Genomic DNA, 23,945 nt, shown 5'->3' with positions numbered 1-23,945 from the left:
CTCCTGTCACAGGTGAGAAGGACGAGCATGATGGAGTTCTGGTTGATTTCGGTTCCTCTGGATAAAATCAGTTGTCAGTCTTTAGAGAAACTCAAACGGGTCGCAGCCAAATCAGGTCTGGCCACGAGCTCCAGATTTAATGTCCCAGAGCTGAAGGTAAGGAAACACTCTTCTTCTTCGACTTCTCTCTGGAGAATCTCAGATGATTCACCGTACGCCAGTTTACGGGTCATGGTTGAATCCCAGCTAACAAAGAAAGTTTGCTAGCGTTCCCATTGAGTTCTCAAAATGTTATTTCTGAATGTACTCTGAAACTTCAAAACGTTCAGTTATGTGAACGTCAAGGAAACCTTCTCATTTATAATATTGCACAAATTATGGGAACATTACTTTTGAATTTTTTATAATCATTCTGAAACAAGTAGTAACATTTAAAAAAATAACTAAAACGTTTAAGGAAAAACAGTCTATGTTTGATAGATACGTAATGTTATTATGATAAAGTTTTTGGAATATTATTGACGACTTTAAACGCACGTTCTGTTAATGATGTTACTGGAAGAACGTTTGTTAAGCTTGGCAGAATGTTAGCCAAAGTTTCCCCAATGGAGGACAATGAAAAAACAACCTAAACATGTTTATTCTCAGACATTTTCCATGAATAGAGTACAAAATAGGGCTTGAAGGAGATGCTTAAGAAGAAAAAGAAAAAAGCTGTGTTATTTTAATGAGGAAATTGGAATGAGATCCCTAGTGAAAAAAAGTATACTTTATTGTAATGGAAATATGTTCCCTTTTTCAAATATTTTCCCCATTGCAAATATACTAACAGATATTGTACTATCTTTAAAAGTATATTAGCATCATGCTGTTACCTATTTTGACAATACAACTTTTAACACACTTTAAAATAATTGTATTTTAGTATATTTTCTAAAAATATATTTTAGGTATATTTTAACAGTGTGGAAATGATAATTTTATCAATGGAAGTATACAGTAGTTTCAAAATATTGTATACAATAGTATTTTGTACAAAGTATAGCTAAGTATTATTTGTCTATTAATGTGCATTTGTTATTGAAGACAAAGTGTGCAATTTGTAGGATACAAATCGTGGGCAAGTGCGCCGATATATAGTGCCGTATAGCGCTTCGGGAGACCCAAGTATGTATTTTGTATGTACAAAATACAAAATACAAGTATGTATATACAGTTTTACTGTTCTCGCTGAGGTGTAACAACTCCAACTAAACAGTGAGCTAAACTCTCTCTATTCATGAACATGAAGAAATCTTGAATTCTTTGTATGCGGTTTTATTTTCTCCACATTGTACTGAATCCATACATATGCGACGAGTGATGAGAGAGTGAAACTAGGAAACAAACAGCAAAATACTGAAATTAGCTAAGCCACCTAGCTTTCATGAACATTACTTTTACAGCACAAAATCAATATGCTTAAAAGTTAACTTAGTCAGAACAAAGATTATATACATACAAGCGATGCTTCTACTGGGAAGTCAACGAGCAGGATGAATTTTCTCTGGCGCAATGACCGTCTGCATCTTTTTACCAGTCTGCCATTTTTTCAATGCATTTTTCAATGCGTTTCTAATGTGGTTTCCTACTTCCCGTTTTAACTCAGTAAACAAACGTCAAAATAAGAGTCTGACAGAAACTGAAAGTATATCAAATTAAAAGCATAAAATTAAACTTAAATGCCTGAAGGGCAGAACACTCCCCGTCTGACCTTAAAGGTCACTATTAACTATGAAATGTCTCTGAACCTTCAGTCTTTGGGCAGAAGAAGAACTACTTCTGACACCGGTCTCAAGAACACCTTCGCAGAACCTTGATCCGATGTCCTGAGCTCCACCTTCCTTACTTTGCTGTCTCTTCCAGGGAAGACAGCTGTGATCCTTGCCATAGGCCACGCGTTACGTGCAGCTTGACTGTCCTTCAGGAGCACAATGTCCCCTTCTTTCAGGTCCCGTTGAGAATCTCTCCATTTTCGGCGGACTTGCAGAGTGGGAAGGAACTCCTGACGCCAGCGACGCCAGAATCTGTCAGCGAGAGCTTGGACTTGTTTCCATTGTCTTCTGAGAAGATCCTTATCTGTGAAATCTCCGTGCGGTGGGGCAACACCAACCTTCTGGGTTAGTATCATTGCAGGAGACAATATGAACGGTGACTCTGGGTCAGTGGAGACTGGAACAAGAGGCCTGGCATTGATTATCGCAGTCACTTTCATCATGAGTGTGCAAAGGACGTCGTGGGTGAGTTGGATGTTCTCTTGAAGCATGATTGCATCAAGGATCCGTCTTGATAGGCCTATCATACGTTCCCATGATCCTCCCATATGGGACGCATGAGGAGGATTAAACACCCATGAGCACCCCTGTTCACTCAAAAAGTTCTGCACTGTGAAGTCAGGTTGTTGTCGGCTTAATCCCAGTTCCTTTGCAGCGGCTACAAAGTTTGTTCCGCAGTCCGATCTTATCTGCTTCGCAGGTCCCCGTATGGCAAAGAAACGTCTCAATGCATTGATGCAACTGGATGTGTCTAGGGAGTCGATGATCTCGATGTGCACGGCTCGGGAGCCCATACAGCAGAAGAGCATCGCCCATCTTTTGCTTTGGGCCTGTCCACCTCGTGTACGCCTGGAGACGATTTGCCATGGTCCGAACACATCCACTCCTACATAGGTGAAGGGTGGACATGTGTGCAAGCGTTCTGGAGGCAAGTCTGCCATAAGTTGTTCCTCTGTTCTTCGGCGTAACTTTCGGCACACTACACATTTGTGTAAGACAGAGGCAATAAGTCGTTTTCCACCCATTACCCAGAAGCCCGATGCTCTCAGAGCCCCTTCTGTGAAGTGGCGGCCTTGATTCTTTACCTCTTCGTGATATTGTCGCACCAACAGTAGAGAAACGTGGCTGGTCTTGGGCAAGATGATGGGGTTTTTTTCCTGAGTACTCAAGTCAGCGTGTTTTAATCTGCCACCAACACAAATCAAATCACCTTTAAGAACAGGTCTGAGCTTGTGAAGAGAACTGTCCTTGGTCACAGCTTGTCCGAGCTCAAGAACTGTAAGCTCTTTTGCATAAACATCTTCCTGTGTGGCTCTGATGATGATGTTTCTCGCCTGAGACAACTCATCCGCAGTGCGTGGGAGGTTGCAGTGATGCCATCCTTTACATTCACTGGACTTGTTGTGTTTGGAAGCGCTGGCTATGTGGATGAGTAGGGCTATAGCTCTGGTGAGGGAGCGCATGCATGAAAAGCGCTGAAACCGAGTGACGGTAAGGCCTCGGTTTTGAGTCTGAGTAGGAAAACTACTCACTTCAGGTCGTATTTCCATGTCTGATTCTGGGTTAACAAGTTCAAACGTCCGGCTTGTATCTATGTCAGATGGATTTGGTTTATGTAAAAAGGCTGGTCCAGTGAACCACATAGTCTTTGTCAATTGAGACGCAGGAACTGACCTGGATGCGTGGTCAGCCGGGTTGTCCTCTGTGTTGACGTAGAACCATTGGTTAGGTCTTGTGGATTGACGATTTCGTCGTACTCTATTGTGAACGTAGACATAGAAGCGTTTTGTCTGATTGTAAATGTATCCAAGCACGACCTTGCTGTCACAATAGAACTTGAGCTCATTCAGCTTCAGGTCCAATTCATCTTGAATGAGTTCAGCCACTTCCACGGCTAATACTGCGGCACACAATTCCAACCGAGGAATGGTAGGTTCAGACTGTGGGGCCAGCTTAGCCTTCCCTAAGATGAATCCTACTTCGACTTGTCCCTCAGCTTGAATGGTCCTGAGATACGCCACAACTCCAATTGCCTTTGTGGACGCATCAGAGAACACACACAGCTCTGTGTGTACAGCACTGGAAAGTGATGTTGCTGTGTATGAACGTGGGATATGCAGCTTGCTTAAGTCATGCAGTGACTCACGCCATGCTTCCCATTGCTTCAACTTTTCGTCTGGAAGAGGAGCATCCCAGTCACATGTGTTGACACTGAGTTCCCTTAAGAGACCTTTGCCTTCAATAGTCACCGGTGCGACCATGCCTAAAGGATCGAAAACGCTATTCACTGTTGACAGGACTCCCCTGCGAGTGAAAGGTTTCTTGTGTTTGGAGACTGTGAATGTGAAAGTGTCTTTCGTTGTCTCCCACAGCAGTCCCAAAATGCGTTGCACTGGTGTAGCTTCACCGCTAAGGTCAAGGTCTTTCTGAACTGCTCTATCCTCTGGTGCAAAGGCATGAAGGACGGCTTCACTGTTTGAGGCAAACTTGTGAAGCCTCAGGTTCGATTCACCGAGAGAGGTTTGTGTTCTCTGTAGCAGACTAATGGCTTCAGCTTCAGTTGGCACACTGATGAGCCCATCATCTACGTAAAAATGGTGTTTGACAAACTGGACCCTGTCTTTTCCATGTTCGTACGCACCTTCATGGATGGCTCTCCTTAATCCGTAGATGGCTACGGATGGTGACGGACTGTTGCCAAAAACATGGACCCTCATCCTGTAGTCGATAATGTCCTTAGACATGTCATTGTCTTTGTACCACAAAAACCTCAGGTAGTCTCTGTGGTCTCTGCGGACAAGAAAGCAGTGGAACATCTGCTGTATGTCAGCGATCACTGCTACCTGTTCCTTGCGGAAGCGGATCAGAACCCCAATGAATGAGTTATTGAGGTCTGGGCCTGACAGAAGAACACCATTTAAAGATGTGCCGAAGTACTTTGCACTGGAGTCAAACACCAAGCGGATGCTTCCAGGCTTTTGCGGGTGGTAGACCCCGAAAGTAGGCAGGTACCAACACTCTTCATTCTCCTCCAGTGGAGGAGCCACTTCTGCATGCCTGTTGTCAAATATTTTCTTCATGAATTCTAGAAACTGGTCTCTCATCTCAGTTTTTCTCCGCAGCGTTTTCTCCAGGGAGGAGAAGCGAGTGAACACCTGTTCACGGTTGTTGGACAAACGTTGACGGGGAACTCTAAAGGGGAGAGGAGCGACCCAGTTGTTTGACTTGTCTCTATACATTTCTTGTTCCATGATTTCCAAAAAGATTGTGTCTTCCATGGACGGGGCGGCTTTGTTGTCGGACTCAGTCTCGCTGAAAACCTGTAGTCCAAGGGCCTCCAACGATGCCTTGTGTGGTTTGTTCTTCTGCTCCCTGCTATGGGACACATCTTCAGTCAGCTTCATGAAGCCTTCACATGGTCTTAAAATAGACGGTCGGCCATTCTCTAGCACACTTGTCTTGAACATGCTCACAGCTGGTTTGTGTGCATTTCCTAGGCACACGTCTCCTACCAGGACCCATCCCAAATCCAGTCTTTGTGCAAAGGGGGTGTTGTGAGGTCCGCTCACTTGCTGTCGGACTTTATGGACTCTCACAATGTCTCTGCCTAGCAAGAGGAGGATTTCAGCCTTGGGGTCGAGTTCTGGTATGTGTGATGCTACACTTCGTAGAGGAGGATGGTGGCGAGCTGCATCAGGCGTCGGTATTTCAGAGCGATCAATGAGAATATCATTACACTCAATTAGCGGTGGTAGTAGTAGCCTAGTCTGCCCATCAAGCGATTCAACCTGGAAACCCTCTGCCTTTCTGCCTGACGTCTCAACTAATCCAGCACAGGTCTTCAGTGCGTAAGGGAATGGTTGGCCCTTGATGTTGAAAAGCTCAAAGAAATCTGATCGCACCAGTGAGCGGTTACTTTGATCATCCAAAATGGCGTACATGTTGGTTGCCTTCTCACGTTGACCTTGAGGGTATATTCGTACCAGACAGATCTTCGAGCAGGATCTTGCTGTTCGCTCTGAACCACATACCTGGGTGCAGTGTGAGGAGATGGCTGTGCTGTCGCTAGCATGTTCCTCTTCCTCCCCGCCATTGTCTGGTGGGGTTGTAGGCCTTCTGTAGACTTGAGGTGGTGGACCTGGATGCATAGCAGCATGATGTCGGTCGCTGTCGCACTCCAGGCACTTTACTGTTGCCCTACAGTCTCTTGCAAGATGACTAGCTGATGTACAGCACTTGAAACAAATTCCATTCTCTTTGAGAATGCTCTTTCTCTCTTCAAGAGTCTTCCCTCTAAATACTCTGCATTTCCTTAGCGAATGTGGTTTGTTGTGAATGGGACAGTTTTTCTCTGGCCCACTGGGCTTTCTCTCAGGTGAGTTCGTAGGTGGGTCTTTCCCTGAAGAGATGTCTGTCTTGTGAACGGATATTTTTCTTCCATAACTATTTGAGACTACTTTGTCTGACTTCAGTCCGTTGTTGCTGTCGTATAGAAGAATGAAACTGGGATCATTCCTCCGGCGTGCTTCGTCGCAGATGAAATCGGTAAAGTAATCGAATGGGGGGGAAGTACCCGTTGTTATCTTCTTTAAATCTTGAGCCGACTGAGAGCCATTTCTCCTGTAGCCCATGAGGGAGTTTCTCCACGATGGGCCCAATGCCCCTGGCGGTATCCAGGTAGGCCAATCCTGTGAGGTAGCCTTCTTCTCTGGCCCCCTGGATTTCCATTAGAAGATCACCTAGGTCTCTCAGCTTCCCGTAGTCCTTGGTTGAAATTCTTGGGAATTCATCCAATCTCTTAAAAAGAGACTTCTCCATTACTTCAGGCGCAGCGTAGCACTCTTGAAGGCGGTCCCAGGCCTTTTGAATTGCTACATCTGGGTTCCCGACATGCACAGAACGAATCCTTTTGATGTGTTTTACAGACTCTGGTCCGAGCCATTTAATCGGCAAATCTAACATTTCAGTGGAGGTGATTCCTAAGCCAGTAGTAGCATTACTGAATGATGACTGCCATGCTAAATAATTTTCAGGTTTATCATCGAATCGGTAGAGACTTGTACTCACTAAATCACGTCGAGCCAGGTATCGTGCCAGGTTTTCTGTTTCAGGTGTCACGCTTGAAATGGATGGTGCATACACAGGCACGTATGATGGCGCTGTTGCCTTAAGTGGTGATTTTTGAGGATGATGTGTTGTCTTGGGTTTTGTAGGGTGTCCGCTGTCTCTGGTGGGTGTTGCATGATGTCCATCATATCTTACCAGACCTGTATGACCTCCATTAAGTGGTGTGCTGATGTGGGTTACATCCCTGAATTTAGCATGGTTGCTGAAGAATGGCTGTTTTGGCGCTGTGTTATACTCAGATGGTCTGTTATGGGTTTCAACCTCTTCTTGCTCTTCCTCTAACTGTAAGTTGCGTTCTGCTGAAGGATTCCATGTGACGTAGCTCCCTTCTGACAATGTTGCCTTGGGTAATGTTGCATGAGCAGATGCTTGAGTTTGTGCTACGTTTTGTTCAGCTTGTGCTTCAACATATGTATTAGTGCGTGTTACAATTTCATTTTGTACATTTGCTTGAGAAGATACATCGGTCTTGACTGAATCTTCTAGATCTAGTTCGGCCGCTTCTAATGCCTCGGCTTGCGCAATAGCTGCGACCGCCTCTCTTTGAAGTTCGAGTGCGCCTAGTTCAGCTTCCAGCTTTGCTTTTCCTAATTGTAACTCGGCTTCCTTCTCTGCCCTTTGTACCTTCAGCTCTGCTTCTTTTTCAGCAAACGCTGCCCGTGCTTTCGCCGCCTCTGCTTTAGCGCGCGCCCTTACTGCAGCGCTCGATGCCGATGAGTGAGAGCTCTTTGTTTTTCTTGAGCGCGCAGACGCATTTTCCGTCTTTTCCGGTTCCATTTTACTATCTTGCCTATCTACTTGCTTCTCTAGACATTGAAACTCCAGCTGGATTACGCTTTTTCACTGTACTGTTCTCGCTGAGGTGTAACAACTCCAACTAAACAGTGAGCTAAACTCTCTCTATTCATGAACATGAAGAAATCTTGAATTCTTTGTATGCAGTTTTATTTTCTCCACATTGTACTGAATCCATACATATGCGACGAGTGATGAGAGAGTGAAACTAGGAAACAAACAGCAAAATACTGAAATTAGCTAAGCCACCTAGCTTTCATGAACATTACTTTTACAGCACAAAATCAATATGCTTAAAAGTTAACTTAGTCAGAACAAAGATTATATACATACAAGCGATGCTTCTACTGGGAAGTCAACGAGCAGGATGAATTTTCTCTGGCGCAATGACCGTCTGCATCTTTTTACCAGTCTGCCGTTTTTTCAATGCATTTTTCAATGCGTTTCAAATGTGGTTTCCTACTTCCCGTTTTAACTCAGTAAACAAACGTCAAAATAAGAGTCTGACAGAAACTGAAAGTATATCAAATTAAAAGCATAAAATTAAACTTAAATTCCTGAAGGGCAGAACAACAGTATATATACACTTATGGTATATTGCTTGTCGTAATATACTTGTAATTGCAACAAATAAAGTACGGTACACTTTAATATCACTAATCAAGCATGTAATTAGTCCCTACACAGGCGTATACTTAAAGTATACTAAGTTTACTTGAAGTTGGTCCAATTTAGTACACATAAGTACACTAAAATACTCTTAAAGTTATGCTTTACCACAACACATTTTTAAATTACAACTAAAACTTATATAATATAATTATACTTATATATTATAATATAAAATGTACTACAAAAATAGTTGTTTCAAAATAGCACACTTGACAACATTAACACACTTGAAGTATACTAAATAAGTCTGGCTGCAAGTATACTTAGCATATTTTATTTCACCAGGGTGTAAAAAATTCAGTTTATTTTTTTAAAGTTTATTTATTTGCACTTTATTAAAAATATATTTTAGATATATTTTAACTGTGAATGATCATTGTAACAATGCATTGAAAGTATACTTTCAAAATACATTATAGTATAGTATTTTGTACAAAGTATAGCTAAGTATTATTCGTCTATTAATGTGCATTAAGACAAAGTGAAGACAAAGTGTGTAATTTAATTACAACTAAAATATACTTAGTACAAACTTAGTTGTTTCAAAATATCACACTTTAAGTTAAATAATCATTGACACACTTGAAGTACTAAATTAGTCTGGCTGCAAATATACTTTTTTTTTGGTCTGTTTTTGTTTTTGTTTCTTCCTGTCTGTCAGAGAGCGTTCCATTTTTTAAATATCAATTTAACCGACTGTAAATGATTTTAAAGGGGTCTTATTATGCTTTTTTACATGTTTTCAAATGCCTCCATTGTAGTCTTGAATTTTCTTCAGGGAACGAACACGTCACAGTATTCCTCATTTAAATAATTCCCACCCAAGTAATAATATTTACAGCGCCTCAGTATCAGGTAGTATTATATATGGTAAGGGGCGTTGCTTTCCGACACATGCTCTAACCGGTTGACCAATCACAACAGACTGGGGCCGGTTGACCAATCAGCGCAGACTGTGCTTTTCAGAAGGCGGGTTTTTAAAGAAACCGAAACTAAGACGGCGTCCCATCGCATACTCTTTTGAATAAGTAATTGCTTCGTGACTACTAAAAAAAGTATGTTCACGTCACTGCCATTCACAAATTATCTACCGCAGCCTCATGGTATAGTAAAGTGTCCATGCACATTACTCTATTATGAGTACTGTGAGTTCGGACATACTATTTTTCGCCTACTATATAGTAGGGAAGTAAGCGATTTCGGATGCAGCCTAAAACAGAGCGTTCAGACAGACGGTGAAAACAGGTGCTGCAAGAATGCAATGAGTTTTTCGAACATTGAATTATATAAAAGTATTCCAGTAGACCCCATAAACAAACTTATGAACCCCTAAATTAGCATAATAGGACCCCTTTGTATTATTCCACCTAAAAAGTTCACACCAAAATTTAAAATCTTTCATGATTTTCTCACCCTCATGTCATTCCAAACCTGTTTGACTTCGGTTCTTCTTTGGAACACAAAAGAAGGTATTTTGTAGAGCCCAGTGAATTTTTGGTTCCTAGTGACTTCTATTGTATGAACAAAAATCACTGACTGCAACATTTCTCAGAATATCTTCTCTTATATTAATAAAGCAAATTTACAAATATAAAATTTACAAATATAATATGAGGGAGAGCAAACAATGACAGAATTTTATTTTTAGGTTGAAGTATCAATTTTAATAGTGAGGTGTGTAATTTCACTGGAACAAAAATTAATTAAAAAAATATTGATTGTTTCCAAGCAGGTTTCCCAAACACATAGATTGTACAACAGTGTCTCCAATTCTTAAGATTTTAAAAGGCCGTATCTCCTCAAACTCAATACTGATGAGCCAGAATCTGACATGTCGGGCAGCTCATTTGTTTGTTTGGGGACCTGTGAAGCCATTTGAAGCTGACTAAATATGGATTTTGAACTGTCGCAAATAGACTATGGCCGAAAAAAAAAATGAAAAAAAGTAATCTAAATCCTGGATGGCCTGGAGTAAATAATCAGGAAATGTTACTTTTTGGTTGAATGAATCCTTTAACAGAAGCTGATAGAATATGATAATGGAAAGCACGAGTTCTACTTACCAATAATTGCAACATGACTCTCGTTAGTGACCAGTTTGTTCCATATGAATTTACGGAAACAAAAAGAGCTTACCAGTGTGTCAAGTGCTATCTGTCAGTCTATGAATCATTACAGGTGTTAGATTTCCTGCTTCAGTGAAAAGTCTCTTTGAGGAACACGCTTCTCAAAATCAGTTTCAGAATGTTAATTTCAGCTTCAGATTGTAAAAGTATATATGGGCTAAATGTTTGACCTCTTAAAGGTTTAAGTCATATACATTTCTGGGGATCCAGTTCAATGGGCCATCTGGGTTAAAAGCCTCAACATATGAGAGGCAGATAAACCAAATACTTTATGGTTAAATTGTCTAAATTGCCTTCCGTTGGTGTAGGTTGTGTAACTCTTTGTTATGATGATTATGAAGGTAGGAACACTGGATGTGCTGCTGGGAGTTTCTGATGACCTGTCCCGACTGGACACCTATACAGAGGGGTAAGTACTGTTGCTTTAAAAATATATTTATCTCAGTATGAATGCATCATGTGTTCTTTACTGAACTATAACATTCTTCTATAATTTCCAAGTATAATAATAAGCATACCCTTGACTCAGCTAGTAGGTTTCTAGTTTACAACTAGTAACTTACTATAAATTTACAGTAATATTTAACGTTTGATTCAAATGTTTAGTTAATGTGTTTGCCATCACCAAATATTATTTTACCTTGTAAAGCCTGACATATGAAATTACTTTTTTTAAAAGGAGCATTTTATTGAACCTTTAAATTAAATATATTTTAAAAAAATGTTTTTTTTTTTTTTTTTTAAGTATCATATTTGAGCCTTTATGGCTCTTATAGAATATAGTGAGAATATGGAGCTCAAACTCGAAGGGGGAAAAAACACCTCAAAATGATTTAGATACCCAAACTTAGCAAAAATGTGCAATTGGTGTAGTTCTGGATATTTATATGGCCAAAAGGTAAGATGAAATTCTGATAATGTAAAACAATGACATCTTTACTTGCATAAAATGCATATAAATATCAGTCGTCACTCGTCAGCACTAAAAACATAATAGCCAAGAAAACAGCAAAGACAATACATGACAAAGGGTAAAGAAAAACTGAGGCCTAAAATACAAATGCTAAACCAAACAAGACACAGGTGAACGTAATCATTTAACCAATTAGTGGCCATAGAAACATCGGAAATAATCAGAAACCAAGAGAACAGGAACTAAACACAGAAAGGAAATACGGGTACCAAAGAAAACACAACATAATAGTTTACAAACAGAACTTAGCCATTACAGTACTCCCAAGAATTTCAGATTGATATAATTCAGAATATTTCATCCAGTTTATTCTGCTTAAAGATCAGGGTCCATTACACTGACATTTGAAGGGAGGAGTTGAAGCTGGCCATAGGGTCTGTGCCGAGGACTAGTCTGGTTCTTGTGGCCATAATGGTTTGCTCCCAACCAACTTTAGTGTGGCATTCTCTAGGTTTGGCCAACTCACAGAACTGGGCAGAGTATTCCAACTAGGGAAGACCTTCTCGGGCAAGATCAGTGAAAGCTACTGCTAGATCCATGTTAGTGGTCCTGTATTCTGTTACGGTGTAGCCGAGGCAAGGAAGGAGAAGTGAGAGAGGTGGATCTAGTTGCAGCACTCTTAAACTTTTATTAAACAAGCATGGTATTCCGTAACACAGCAAGGCAGAAACATAATAGCTAAGCAAATAGCATAGACAAAACAGGACAAAGGGTAGAACCAAACTGAGGGCTTAAATACACAGACTAAAATAAGACACCAAACAAGACACAGATGAACATAATCAATTAACTAATTAATATCCATAGTAACAAAGGAAATAACCAGGGTCCTTCTTCAATTACAGTGGCAAATGTTGTTCCCCTAATTTGCGCAAGTTAAATTAACTTTAAAAAACAATGAATCATAAAATATTGGCATACTCTAGGGTGAAAACAATTTATACACTGTTAAAAGTGTTTTTTAAAAATACATATTTAATCGAGTTTGAGAGATTTAATTTGTAACAAAATCTCTATGTACCCACCACAAATCTAAGAGGTATCGTGGGATGTAATTACAAAAATATAATAATTTTAAATTTTAATAAAATAAATAAATTTAAATAAAATGGTTATATTGTCATTTAGATTTAGATTTAGATAATTTAACAAATACTATTTATTAAAGTGCCCTTATTATGCTATTTAAAGGTTCCTAATTTTGTTTTGGAGGTCTCCTACACCAGGTTTACATGCATCAAAAGTCAAAGAACACTTTCATTTTCTCATAATATACATTGAACATCACCACATTTTTCAATGATTCTCAAACAACTCATCGGATAAATCAGTCTCTCTAAATCCCTCCTTTCCGTGAACTTACTCTGCTCTGATTGGCCAGATGGCCCAGTCTGTTATATTTGGTCTGTTGCTTACATCACGTGTTTCGGAAGCTAAACACCCATTACCATAACTGAACCTCAGTTCCGTCCGGAGGCTTCATAAAGCTCAGCGATTGTACACATTGTAAAGACAGTAATGATGACTTTGATTTTACCATATCAATCCCAGCGCGAGTCCGATGATGAAAATTTAAAAAACTAGTTATTCAACCCGAACCTCCATCGCAAGGACAACTTGAGCAGGACGTTTCTCAGTGATACGCTGCTCAGTTTGATGTACATTATGAGATGTTTCAACTGTAATTCCTCACCATCAGCATTGACAAGAGTATGTGCATCAACAAACCAATGTGTTTATTACTGCGGTGAACTGTATCAATGATGCATATGTCAGCCCAGCACTAAAGTGAACGGCTGATAACATAAATGATAACATAAACAAATCTTGCTCCATCCTTTATCATTACTAGTAGTAAGAACGACAGACAATCTGTATTAATATACAGTTTTAGATAATAGTGGCCCACAGTTGCATAGCAGAAGTATTTTAAGTAAGACAAAGACAGTAATAACGTGAGTAAGCCGGTTAGCCGGAAACTTACACAATATAAAACACAAAACTACTTATTTTGAACACCCAGTAGAAAATATATACATCAATATTTAATCATACTTACAGGTTGTGATTCTGAGGAGCAAGCTGGTCCAAATAAACTGGGTACTGATCCACCTTTCAAGAGCAAGCATTTTGCGAATCCCGCGTTCCGAGATTTGAGAAGCAGTCGTCAGTAAAATCACGTGTTGTGGGCAGGTCAATTTTTCGCTGGCAGACATGGCACAACATAGACCGGCATTATGCAAATGTATCATCTAGTAAGGTAGAACCATCACTGTCACTGTCACACTCACACACACTCAGTTTGCAACGTTTCCCTCATTTGTTGTCATGGTTATTAAAGGGATAGTTCACCCAAAAATGAAAATTAGGCCATGATTTGCTCACCCTCAAGTCATCCTAGGTGTATATGACAATCTTCTTTCGCCGTAACCCTAGCCACCATCCTCTTCACTTCATTTCCCAGCACTCTCCTCGGTTCCCACCTGCACATCATTCCCAAACAATCACACCTGCACCTCATCATCACCATCATCACCACCACTATAAAGACACATGCCTTACCACAGTTCCTTGTCCGACCTTGATTGTTTATGTTCGTGTGTTATGTGGACTCATCTCCCTAGCCCCATTTACACCTGGTATTAAAATGCGATCTGCATCCAGATAAGTTATCCGGATAATAAGTTTTCTGATCTTACTTTTGCGTTTACACCTTGTATTTTTAATGCGTTCTCGTTATCCACATTGAGTTCGGATCTCTGTCCTCCAGAGTGACACCTGCGCGTGAGCACTGAGGTGGCGTGAAATCAGCTGTAGTTTGTCAACATGGCAGGTGTAGGATCGTTAGAGATGCTATTACTGTACCGCCTGTTTCTACTTTTTCTCTGTCGCGGTAGGGGTCATTTTCAACGTTTTTCTATTAGGAGCAAACAGAAAAGACGACGGGCCCTGTTTGCAGCTGTTGTTTTTGCGGCTACTGTGAATGCTACGACAGTGAACCGGTCTCTGTGGATGTTTAGCTTAACGTTACTTCTGAGGGGTGTGGTTTTCGCGGGCAGAGGATGACGTTTGGAAGGTACGAATGCCATCACGTCGTACGGATTGCGTTTACACCTAGTAAAGATCCGAACACAATGCGAGCCAGACTACCTCCAGATGTGGTCAGGCAGATCCGATCACAATCCGATCACAACGTATTTACACCTTGCATTAACATGCGTTTTTTATTATCCGGATAACTTATCTGGATACAGATCGCATTTTAATACCAGGTGTAAATGGGGTCCCTGTCTCCTGTGATCTCCCTATCTCCCTGTCTCCAGCACTTCCTCTATCACCCTTTGGACTCCACTACCTTGCTCACCTCATCACATCCTTTGATTATCAATAGTCCATATATATATAGTGGAATACGAGGGTGAGTCGCTGCGGCTCCTTCGCGGTTGCCAAGGCCATCGGTGTCCCTTTATAACCGTGAGGTGCAGTCTTAGCTGTGGCCTGGATCAGTTATCAGTTACAGTCAGTAGGATTCGAAATACAAACGTTTTATAAAGCCTCAGATGTCACGCCCACAGACCGCTGGCTAAATGTCTGATCCATATGGTATACTTAATAATAATAATAATAATAATAATTCATAAAATTTTTATAGCGCTTTTCTCGGCACTCAAAGCGCGTTACATAAAAGGGGGAATCTGGATGATGCGACGACGGCAGCCATATTGCGCCAAAATGCCCACTACACACCAGCTTACTGGTGGAGAGGAGACAGAGTGATGAAGCCAATCAGTATATATGGGAATGATTAGGGGCCCATGATGGACAGAGGCCACTGGGCAAATTTGGCCAGGATGCCGGGGTTACACCCCTACTCGTTCGAAAGACATCCTGGGATTTTTTGTGACCACAGAGAGTCAGGGCCTCGGTTTAACGTCTCATCCGAAGGACGGAGCTCTTTGACAGTATAGTGTCCCCATCACTTCACTGGGGCGTTAGGACCCACAAAGACCACAGGGTGAGCACCCCCTGCTGGCCTCACTAACACCTCTTCCAGCAGCAACCTAGCTTTCCCAGGAGTCTCCCATCCAGGTACTAACCAGGCTCAACCCTGCTTTGCTTCAGTCTTGGGCTACATGGTGATATAGCTGCTGGCACAGGGTGATATGGCGAGCCCGATCTCATGAAAGTGCGTATCTATACCACGAATGTCATTTCTCGTGCCATTTATACGCCAAAAATGTTTTTTGCGTCTATATGATACGCCGTTTTCGCGTGCATATGATACGCACTTTATGGCGTGTAATACGCACGCACTCCCCACCCCCCTCCCCCCTAAACCTACCCAAGGGGTTTTCAGTGCGTAGCATATGCACGCAAAAAACATTTTTGGCGTATAAATGGCACGAGAAATGACATTCGTGGTATAGATACGCACTTTCATGAGACTGTGTTGGATATGGCTGCTGGCACGCACACCTGGGAAACAATAGACAATTTTCAAATCCTAACCTATTTTAAAACTGTGTGAGACCACAGACAGAAGGACAGTTTTAACTGATTTTTAGCATTATAATCCTCCGAATTCACACACTAGAAGATTCGTCTTGACCACCAAACAACACACCCATAATTTGTACTAACATTTTCACACGGAGACTCGGAGACTCAAGATCAAACGTGACTTGAGAACAAAAACCCCCCATATCATGCGGGTTGCAAATCGGGCCCAAAATCAGGCTTAAAATCTTCATGTGTGTGGCCAGCCTAACTGGAAACACTTAAGGATTTTCAAAGTCATCATCTGATTGAAAGATTGAATTCTACAGGGTGTCCTGGAGGCGTATGTGTCACATTCTTTACAGTCCGCCTGGAAACAAAGATTTCATGACGCCACACCCCCTCAAGGATAAAGAAAGCCGTCGTATTTAACTATGACAATGAGCATTTATCAGGATCAACTAAACGCTGGATTTTCAAAATTATGTGTAGTGTGTGAAGGTCACGGCATAGACTTTTTAAAATATGTCCAAGAGTTTTACACACCAGTCTGTTATTTTAGGGACATCGGCGTTACATGTTCACGCCCCTAAACATGACATGAACAAAACGAACTGTGATTGGTTGCTTTACATGTCGGTCAGACGGCCTCCGGGCTGTCCTTAGCCAATGAAAGCTGCGATGGAGTCCAGACCTTCTGCTGTCAGTATGAAGATTTGGCTACGCGAGACTAGTGCTAATTGTCTTCGTGTTACCGTCTTTCAGGGTAAAACCACAGACTCCATTGTAACTCCACTGACAATATACAACTAGAAATGTTCTATTTTTATTATTTTTATTATTAAAGTATACCATGATCCAGGTATACAAGGCTTGCGTGGTGAGCACGCTCCTCTATGGCAGTGTTTTGTGGACCCTCTATGCTCGGCAAGAAAGTAGACATAACGCTTTACATATGCATTGCCTCCGTCGCATCCTGGGCATTACCTGGCAGGACAAGACCCTCAACTACACAATGCTTGAGAGAGCAGAGATTTCTTCCATGTTCACCCTTCTCAAGCAGAGACGCATGCGATGGTTGGGTCATGTTGTCCGAAGGGAAGATAAGCGTATTCTGAAGGATGTCCTGTATGGTGAGCTGTCACAAGGAACGTGACCAACAGGCAGACCCCATGGTACAAAGAGGTTTGTAAAAGAGATCTTAAGGCCCTTGGAATCAATCCAGACTCTTGGGAGCCTACACAGCAAAATCCCCAGAGTTAAATAAACTCTACTCAGAGTACATGTGGTCCCACTCTAAAGATTGTTAAAGTTACTCTGAATATGAGTTAATGTTAATGAGATAATTAAGTGATTAATTAAGTGATGATTAAGCATTAGTGATGAACACCTGCTGTTAACAAGCAGAATAACTGAAGGTAAGATAAACAACAAGAACTACAACTGACTTCAGACACAGCCTTAGATTAAATCAACTGAAGATAAAAAGAAGACATGAACTCTCTCAAGATCTCAGCAGAGGAGGATTAAACAACTCCACAAACAGCATTACCAGCTTCACTTATTTTGACTTTATTTCTGCCATTCATCTATAGAAGTTTTTTTTTTTTTTTTTGAATTAACAGAGGTTTAGAAATTGATGTTTTATGGAAAATGTTTGGTCACCATTATACACCATTACACTGGTGACCAGTGTTTCCTTTAGTTGGGCAGTTTGACTCTTGGCTTTTTATGTGAGTTTGTGGTCTTTGTAACAGTGTTTATAAAAAACACATAATTTATGGCAAAGGGAACCAGAAACGAAGATGATCATGTGATAATAGTTTTCAGCATCATAAAGTAGAATACTTCACTAATCTTATCCCTAACCAAAAATGGTTATTTCTTATTAATAGATTAAATTCACCAACAATACTTCAGATATTCTGAATTTAGATTTTAAAAATACATTATGGGAAAGAAAGTTTTTAGATACACACACAAGACATCAAGAATCAACATATTAATCTCTACAATGGCGACATGCTTCATGCCACAATACATGCTGGGAGCCACCATTGTAAATGGTGCATTGCAGCCACCATGTAAACACTGTTACAAAGACCACAAACTCACATAAAAAGCCAAGAGTCAAACGGCCCTTTTCAATAAATCCTAAAAAATTCTGTTAATTCTCAATCAGAACTTCTGCAGATGAATGGCAGAAATAAAGTCAAACTGGTTGTTAATAAGTAAAGCTGGTAATGCTGTTTGTGGAGTTGTTTAATACTCTGCTGAGATCTTGAGAGATTTAATTTCTTCTTTTATCTTCAGTTGATTTATCTTCAGTTGATGTCAGTTGTAGTTCTTGTTTCTCTTTTTACTGTTCTTGTTGTTTCTCTTTCCTTCAGTGATTCTGCTTGTTAACAGCAGGTATTCAGCACTAATGCTCAATCATCACTTAATTGATCACTTAATTGTCTCATTAACTTTAACTCCCCTACTCTTAATTTAACTCCAACTCCAATTGAAAGGCCTCTCCAACTTTGAGGAGACATTCAATCAGAGGTCTGATGAAAAGCGGCTACAGAGGAAGGCCAGGAGCCAAGCTATCCAGCCTGCCTCAGATTTCATCTGCAGGTTTTGCAGCAGAGACTGCCACTCCTGAACTGGACCGTTGAGTCACAACCGACGCTGCACTGGTGATCCTCATCTGGCCTGATCCATGGTCTCCTTAGACTGGAGGATGCCTATAGGGTTAATAACCTTTTTTTAATAGAATATAGGCCTACACGTTCTGTTAGTGCCATGTATTTAATGCAAAAAACAAATTCAATTTAATTAATGGTTTTTATTTGCTGATTAACTAAATAATTGTCAATAAATCATCTAGTACAAATCTTGTACAAATCACATAGTCAACATGGAGGAAACTCTCAATCTGTGTGCTCACCTAATGGCGCACTGCTTTCTTTTTTTAAATCTCATGCTGCACAGCCAACACAAGCAAGGTCTGAAGTCTACTCTAAGAAAGTTAACACTATTCAAATAATTTGCTTAAAGAAGCTTACACAAAAGTGACAGTACAAAACCGTTAGATTGTGGGTTGTGCGCAACCCCCCGCCCCGCCGTCACATTATCATATCTTGTTCCATCACAAATAAAGACTGTCTTACTAGATCAGACAGTTGTGTTCTATAGCACGTGTACCTCTGAGAGTTTGTGGGGAAATACTCAAGCTGCTGTAATACAATTATCACTGAGTCACCCAATCCTGTCGATTCCAGTTTCAGGTGCCAGCTGACACGAATCTTCCTGTCTCAGCTGCAATGTTTATGTGTTGTGGAAACTGCCCTCTCTTTTCTCCTTTTTCTCTTACAGTCTACGATATCCATTCAAATGACTTCAAAGACAAGGTTACACTGGGTTCAGGTGCTGGGTTGAATTTTTTGGTCTAATAGTGGCATGTTAATGCTTCATTATCATTATCCTGACTGAGAGATATTTTTTTGCCACTGCAAGATAAATGGAAATTCAATGCTAAAGGTTACAAACAGTATTGTTACATGTCCTTACTATCATTTATGCTATATTTTCAAAAGTACACTTTATAATACTTTTAAAACATAGTACTTAATTTCCATTAAATGAAAATAGTATAGGTGAATTTTAATACATTTTATTTCATTAAATACAATAAGTTGAACTTTAGATCGTTTTTAAGAAGGATTTATATATCATTTCATTATTACTTGTCTGTGAAATATGATTAAAGTGTACAGACAAGCATTTAATTTATAATTTAAATTAATAAACTAAAATGTTCTTTAATGTAATTTCTATTGACATTTCTATGTTGAAATTTATTTGTAATTACACATTTGAAACGATGAAGTTGCAACTTAATACATTAAAAATGCTTTACCTGTTAATCACTTTAAATGTAATATTGAATAGCACACTACTGTTAAAATAATATTCAAGTTTGAAGCATGAGAAAAAATTACTAAAACATAATTATTAAAAAAATGTACTTTAAGTAAAAACTTCTTGACATTTTAATTTGTGAATTTTTAAAAAGAGTAAGTGTGTTAAGAACCATTCACTTAAGTGGCCTTTTATTTTTAAAAATTATATTATCAGAAAGTTTTGTTACAAAATATACTTTTAAGAACTGAAGTACATACACGTGCACTTTCAATACAATTATGCACACTTCACTCATCATGCACCACAACCGTTTATAAATTAACATAAATGCTGTAAAACATGCTAATTCATGATACCTTGTGTCTTAACTAATGTTCAGGGCCGTTTGAAGGAATTTGGGGACCCCAAGCAAAATGGACATGGATCTACGAACGCCGATCCAAGCCTGCTGTTCGCGCTAACCTTATCACAACTCATAGCTCGTTCACATCTCACCAGCACACTTGGATCGGCGTTCGTAGATCGACTGGTAGAGACTGACTGGTAGATAACGGTTGACTAGGTAACAATGTGTAATTAGACCAAAGGTTCATTTTGCGCCGGAGTTCTCCTATAAGTAAAAAGACTGTTTGCTAACAGTTAAATGACAATTAACTAAATATTAAATAACTAACAATTTACCATCTATTAATGATTGTTATTATAAAGTGTTACATAAAACTTAAAGATATGTTAGCATTTCCATATTTTGATATTAGAAGGGAAGGGATCCTGCTTTCACTACCAAATGCTTAAAAACATCCCAAGCTAATGTTTGATGCTCGGAATTTATTGTGTGGTTTTCCTAACCCCCATTGGTAAATAGATTATCACGGTGGAATAGTTATGCTATGTCACTTTCATCAAAACCTATTAGCTATAGCAATGTCATGTCATTAAATACGATAAACAGTGATTCTGGAACTCCTTAAACCGTTAAAAAACATATTACAGTATGTAACGTTAACCATATTCCGTCCGTTCGAAAACAAATTTGCACTAACTGTTCGTTTTTTTTTGTTTTTGTTTTTAAATAAGGCAAATACAAACAAATCAGGAACAATGTCAAATCTTACTACAAGCTTACAGTGCTCATCCTAGAAAAAGAAAAACTTAAAAGAACATATGAACATGGAGCATGTTATGGCAAAATGGCATTTACATATTCAAAAGAAAATAAATTAAAAGGGCAATCATTCAATAAAATTGTTTACAAAAGAAGCCAGTTTCTTAGCATTCTTGTTCTTAATCAATACCAAAGAGTTATAAAAAAGTTTCAACTCATTTCTCCAATGAGTAATGTTAGGAATTGTCTTGTAAAAACGACATTTATGAATGAAATGTTTACTTAACAAAATTACACTGTTAATGCCAAAATCATTGTGATCATTACGAAAAATACCAAATTTTATATCATTAATAGTTAGATTCATCATCTGAAATCCTTTGGAGACGAACAATTGTTGAAGGTCCAGCCAAAACCTTTTAACAACTTCACACAAACAGAACAGATGATTAAAATCTTCGGGTTCAATTTCACAGAATTTACAGTTTCCTACATCCATTTTAAATCTCTGTTTTAATAAATCTTTAGTTGGATAAATCCTATTTATAATTTTAAATTGCATTTCTTTCACCTTTGGCGGGACTGGGAATTTTAAGTATTTACATCTAATCTTTTTTATTGTCTCCTTTTCAAAGTCTTTTAGAATATAATCTCTTTTGAGAGAACTAGTTTGGCAGTTAAGTAAACAATTCCTTATAAACTTGTTGTTACATTTGTAATTCAGAAAATCAATACCATTGATGTAAAGTTGTCTTAAAGTAGACGTGACTTTTGAATATATTATATCCTGTTTAATCATAGCTACAAGTGATACTGGGAAAGCTTTCACAATCTGTTTAAACTTCTTTTGGGTACATCTAATTTGAAATTTGTCACAGAATTCAACATGTTGTAAAACATTTCCTTCCACATCCATAAAGTGGGCAATAGCCCAGACACCTTTAGAAAACCATTCTGGAATAAAAAGAGATTTTCTATTAACCAATATATACTTATTATTCCAAATTGGTGTATTGTGTGGAGTGAAATTATGCTTGAATATTAGTTTCCAATACAGAAGAACCTGTTGGTGGAAATCTGAAAGTTTCATAGGAAGTTTCTTAAAATCAAAATCACATTTAAGAAGAAAACTAATACCACCTACTTTTTCAAAAATCCGATTGGGGATATAAGACCACAATGAATTTTGATTTTGAATATAGTTTTTCAACCATCTAATTTTCAACATACCATTCATACAATCAAAATCTATTGCATTACCACCTCCATCCTCGTAAGTTCTAATTAAATCCTGCTTGGCTATATAATGACATTTATTTCTCCAAATGAAATCAAAATTTAATTTGTTGATAGTTTTCACTATTTGGGGTGCTATTGGAAGGGAGTAAGCTGGATATATTAATCTAGATAAACTGTCCATTTTAGTTAATAATATTCTGCCAAAAATGGAGAGATCTCTTTGTAGCCATCTATTTAGAAATGATTTGCAATTATCAACATTGTCTTTTATATTTCGTTTATCAGAAATTGTTTTGTCTTTAGTCACCACAATACCCAAGTATTTGACTTCTTTTTTTTACCTTTATGTTATATAATGATTGCATAGATTGGTCTTTTAACGGCAACAATTCACATTTATTTAAGTTTAACTGAAGTCCGGAGGCTTTGGAAAAAATATTGATAACTTGTAATGCTATTGGAATTTGGAACTCATTTTTAAGAAATAAAGTTGTATCATCAGCCAACTGACTTATAATTATTTGTTTGCCCATCAAATTAAGACCTTCTATCACGTTGTTCTTAACTAAAATAGACAAAATTTCTGCAACCAGTATAAACAACAAAGGAGAACTTCCACATCCTTGCCTTATTCCTCTACCAATATTAAATCTTTTACAAGTCCCGTGTCCCAAAGACACACAGCTATTTATATCAGAGTAGAGCATATGTATAATATCTTTGAATTTGTCGCCAAAACCAAAATAATGAAGTGTTTTTAAAATAAATTCGTGTTCAACAGAGTCAAAGGCCTTATAAAAATCAAGAAAGAGTATAAAACCATCATCATCAATTAAATCGCTATAGTCTAATAAATCCATAACAAGTCTAATATTATTATGAATGACTCTTCCTTTTATAAAGCCTGACTGTGTCTCACTTATTATGTCTGCTATCCCTTTTTTAAGTCTAGTTGCAATGGATCCTGAATATATTTTATAATCTGTATTTAATAGCGTAATCTGTCTTAAATTGTCTAATTGCCGTTTGTCTTTCCCCGGCTTTGGAATCAGAGTAATTACACCCTGTTTCATACTAGTCATCAATTCTTTCCTAACTATACATTCTTTTAGCGCTTCAAATAAAATGATTCTCAAATCTTCCCAAAAATATTTATAGAAATTAACTGTGAGGCCATCTGATCCCGGGGATTTGTTTAAAGCCATTTTCTTAAGAACTGCATCCAGTTCATCAATTCTAAGTTCAGAATCACAGATCTTTTTAAAAGATAAATCAATCTGGGGGATTAGTGGACAAAGATTTTGAAAAAGATTATTACAGTCTACTTTCGAGAACTGAGAAGAAAATAATTTAGAGTAAAACATGTAGACTTCATTTTCTATGATTTTAGAATCTTTCTTTACCTCACCATTTACTAAAAGACTAGAGATGCAATTTTTTTGTTGACGACTTTTTTCTAGATTAAAAAAATAAGAGGAGTTCTTTTCACCTGATTCAATCCACCTTGCTCGCGATCTCACGAAAGCTCCCTGTGCTTTGTCAAGATAATGTTGATCTAACTTGTTCTGTAATTCGACTAGACTACTTTTTTCTTCAGAAGTTAAATTGGTGTTGCTACAGCATGCATGTATTTCTTGTAATAATTTGTTTTCCAACTCTTTATTTTTTTTAACTAATACTTTACTAAA

The 23,945-nt window shown here is 38.8% G+C and overlaps 1 protein-coding gene across 1 annotated transcript in view; it reads left to right on the top strand.

The window, feature by feature from the left end:
• Positions 1–23,945, top strand: part of atp6v1c2 (ATPase H+ transporting V1 subunit C2) — a 40,361-nt gene continuing 16,416 nt past the window's right edge. Inside the window, exons 1-2 of the mRNA XM_056255849.1 lie at positions 1–156; positions 10,876–10,943. Coding sequence (XP_056111824.1) covers positions 28–156; positions 10,876–10,943 — 197 coding nt within the window. The 5' untranslated portion in view covers positions 1–27. The remainder of the gene's footprint in view (positions 157–10,875; positions 10,944–23,945) is intronic.

This window comes from Rhinichthys klamathensis, unplaced genomic scaffold (assembly GCF_029890125.1).
Source record: "Rhinichthys klamathensis goyatoka isolate OS25496 unplaced genomic scaffold, OSU_Roscu_1.1 h1tg000123l_1, whole genome shotgun sequence".
NCBI lineage: Eukaryota > Metazoa > Chordata > Actinopteri > Cypriniformes > Leuciscidae > Rhinichthys > Rhinichthys klamathensis.
The sequence above is the reverse complement of the archived record's forward strand: the minus strand, read 5'-3'. Positions and strand labels throughout refer to the sequence as shown.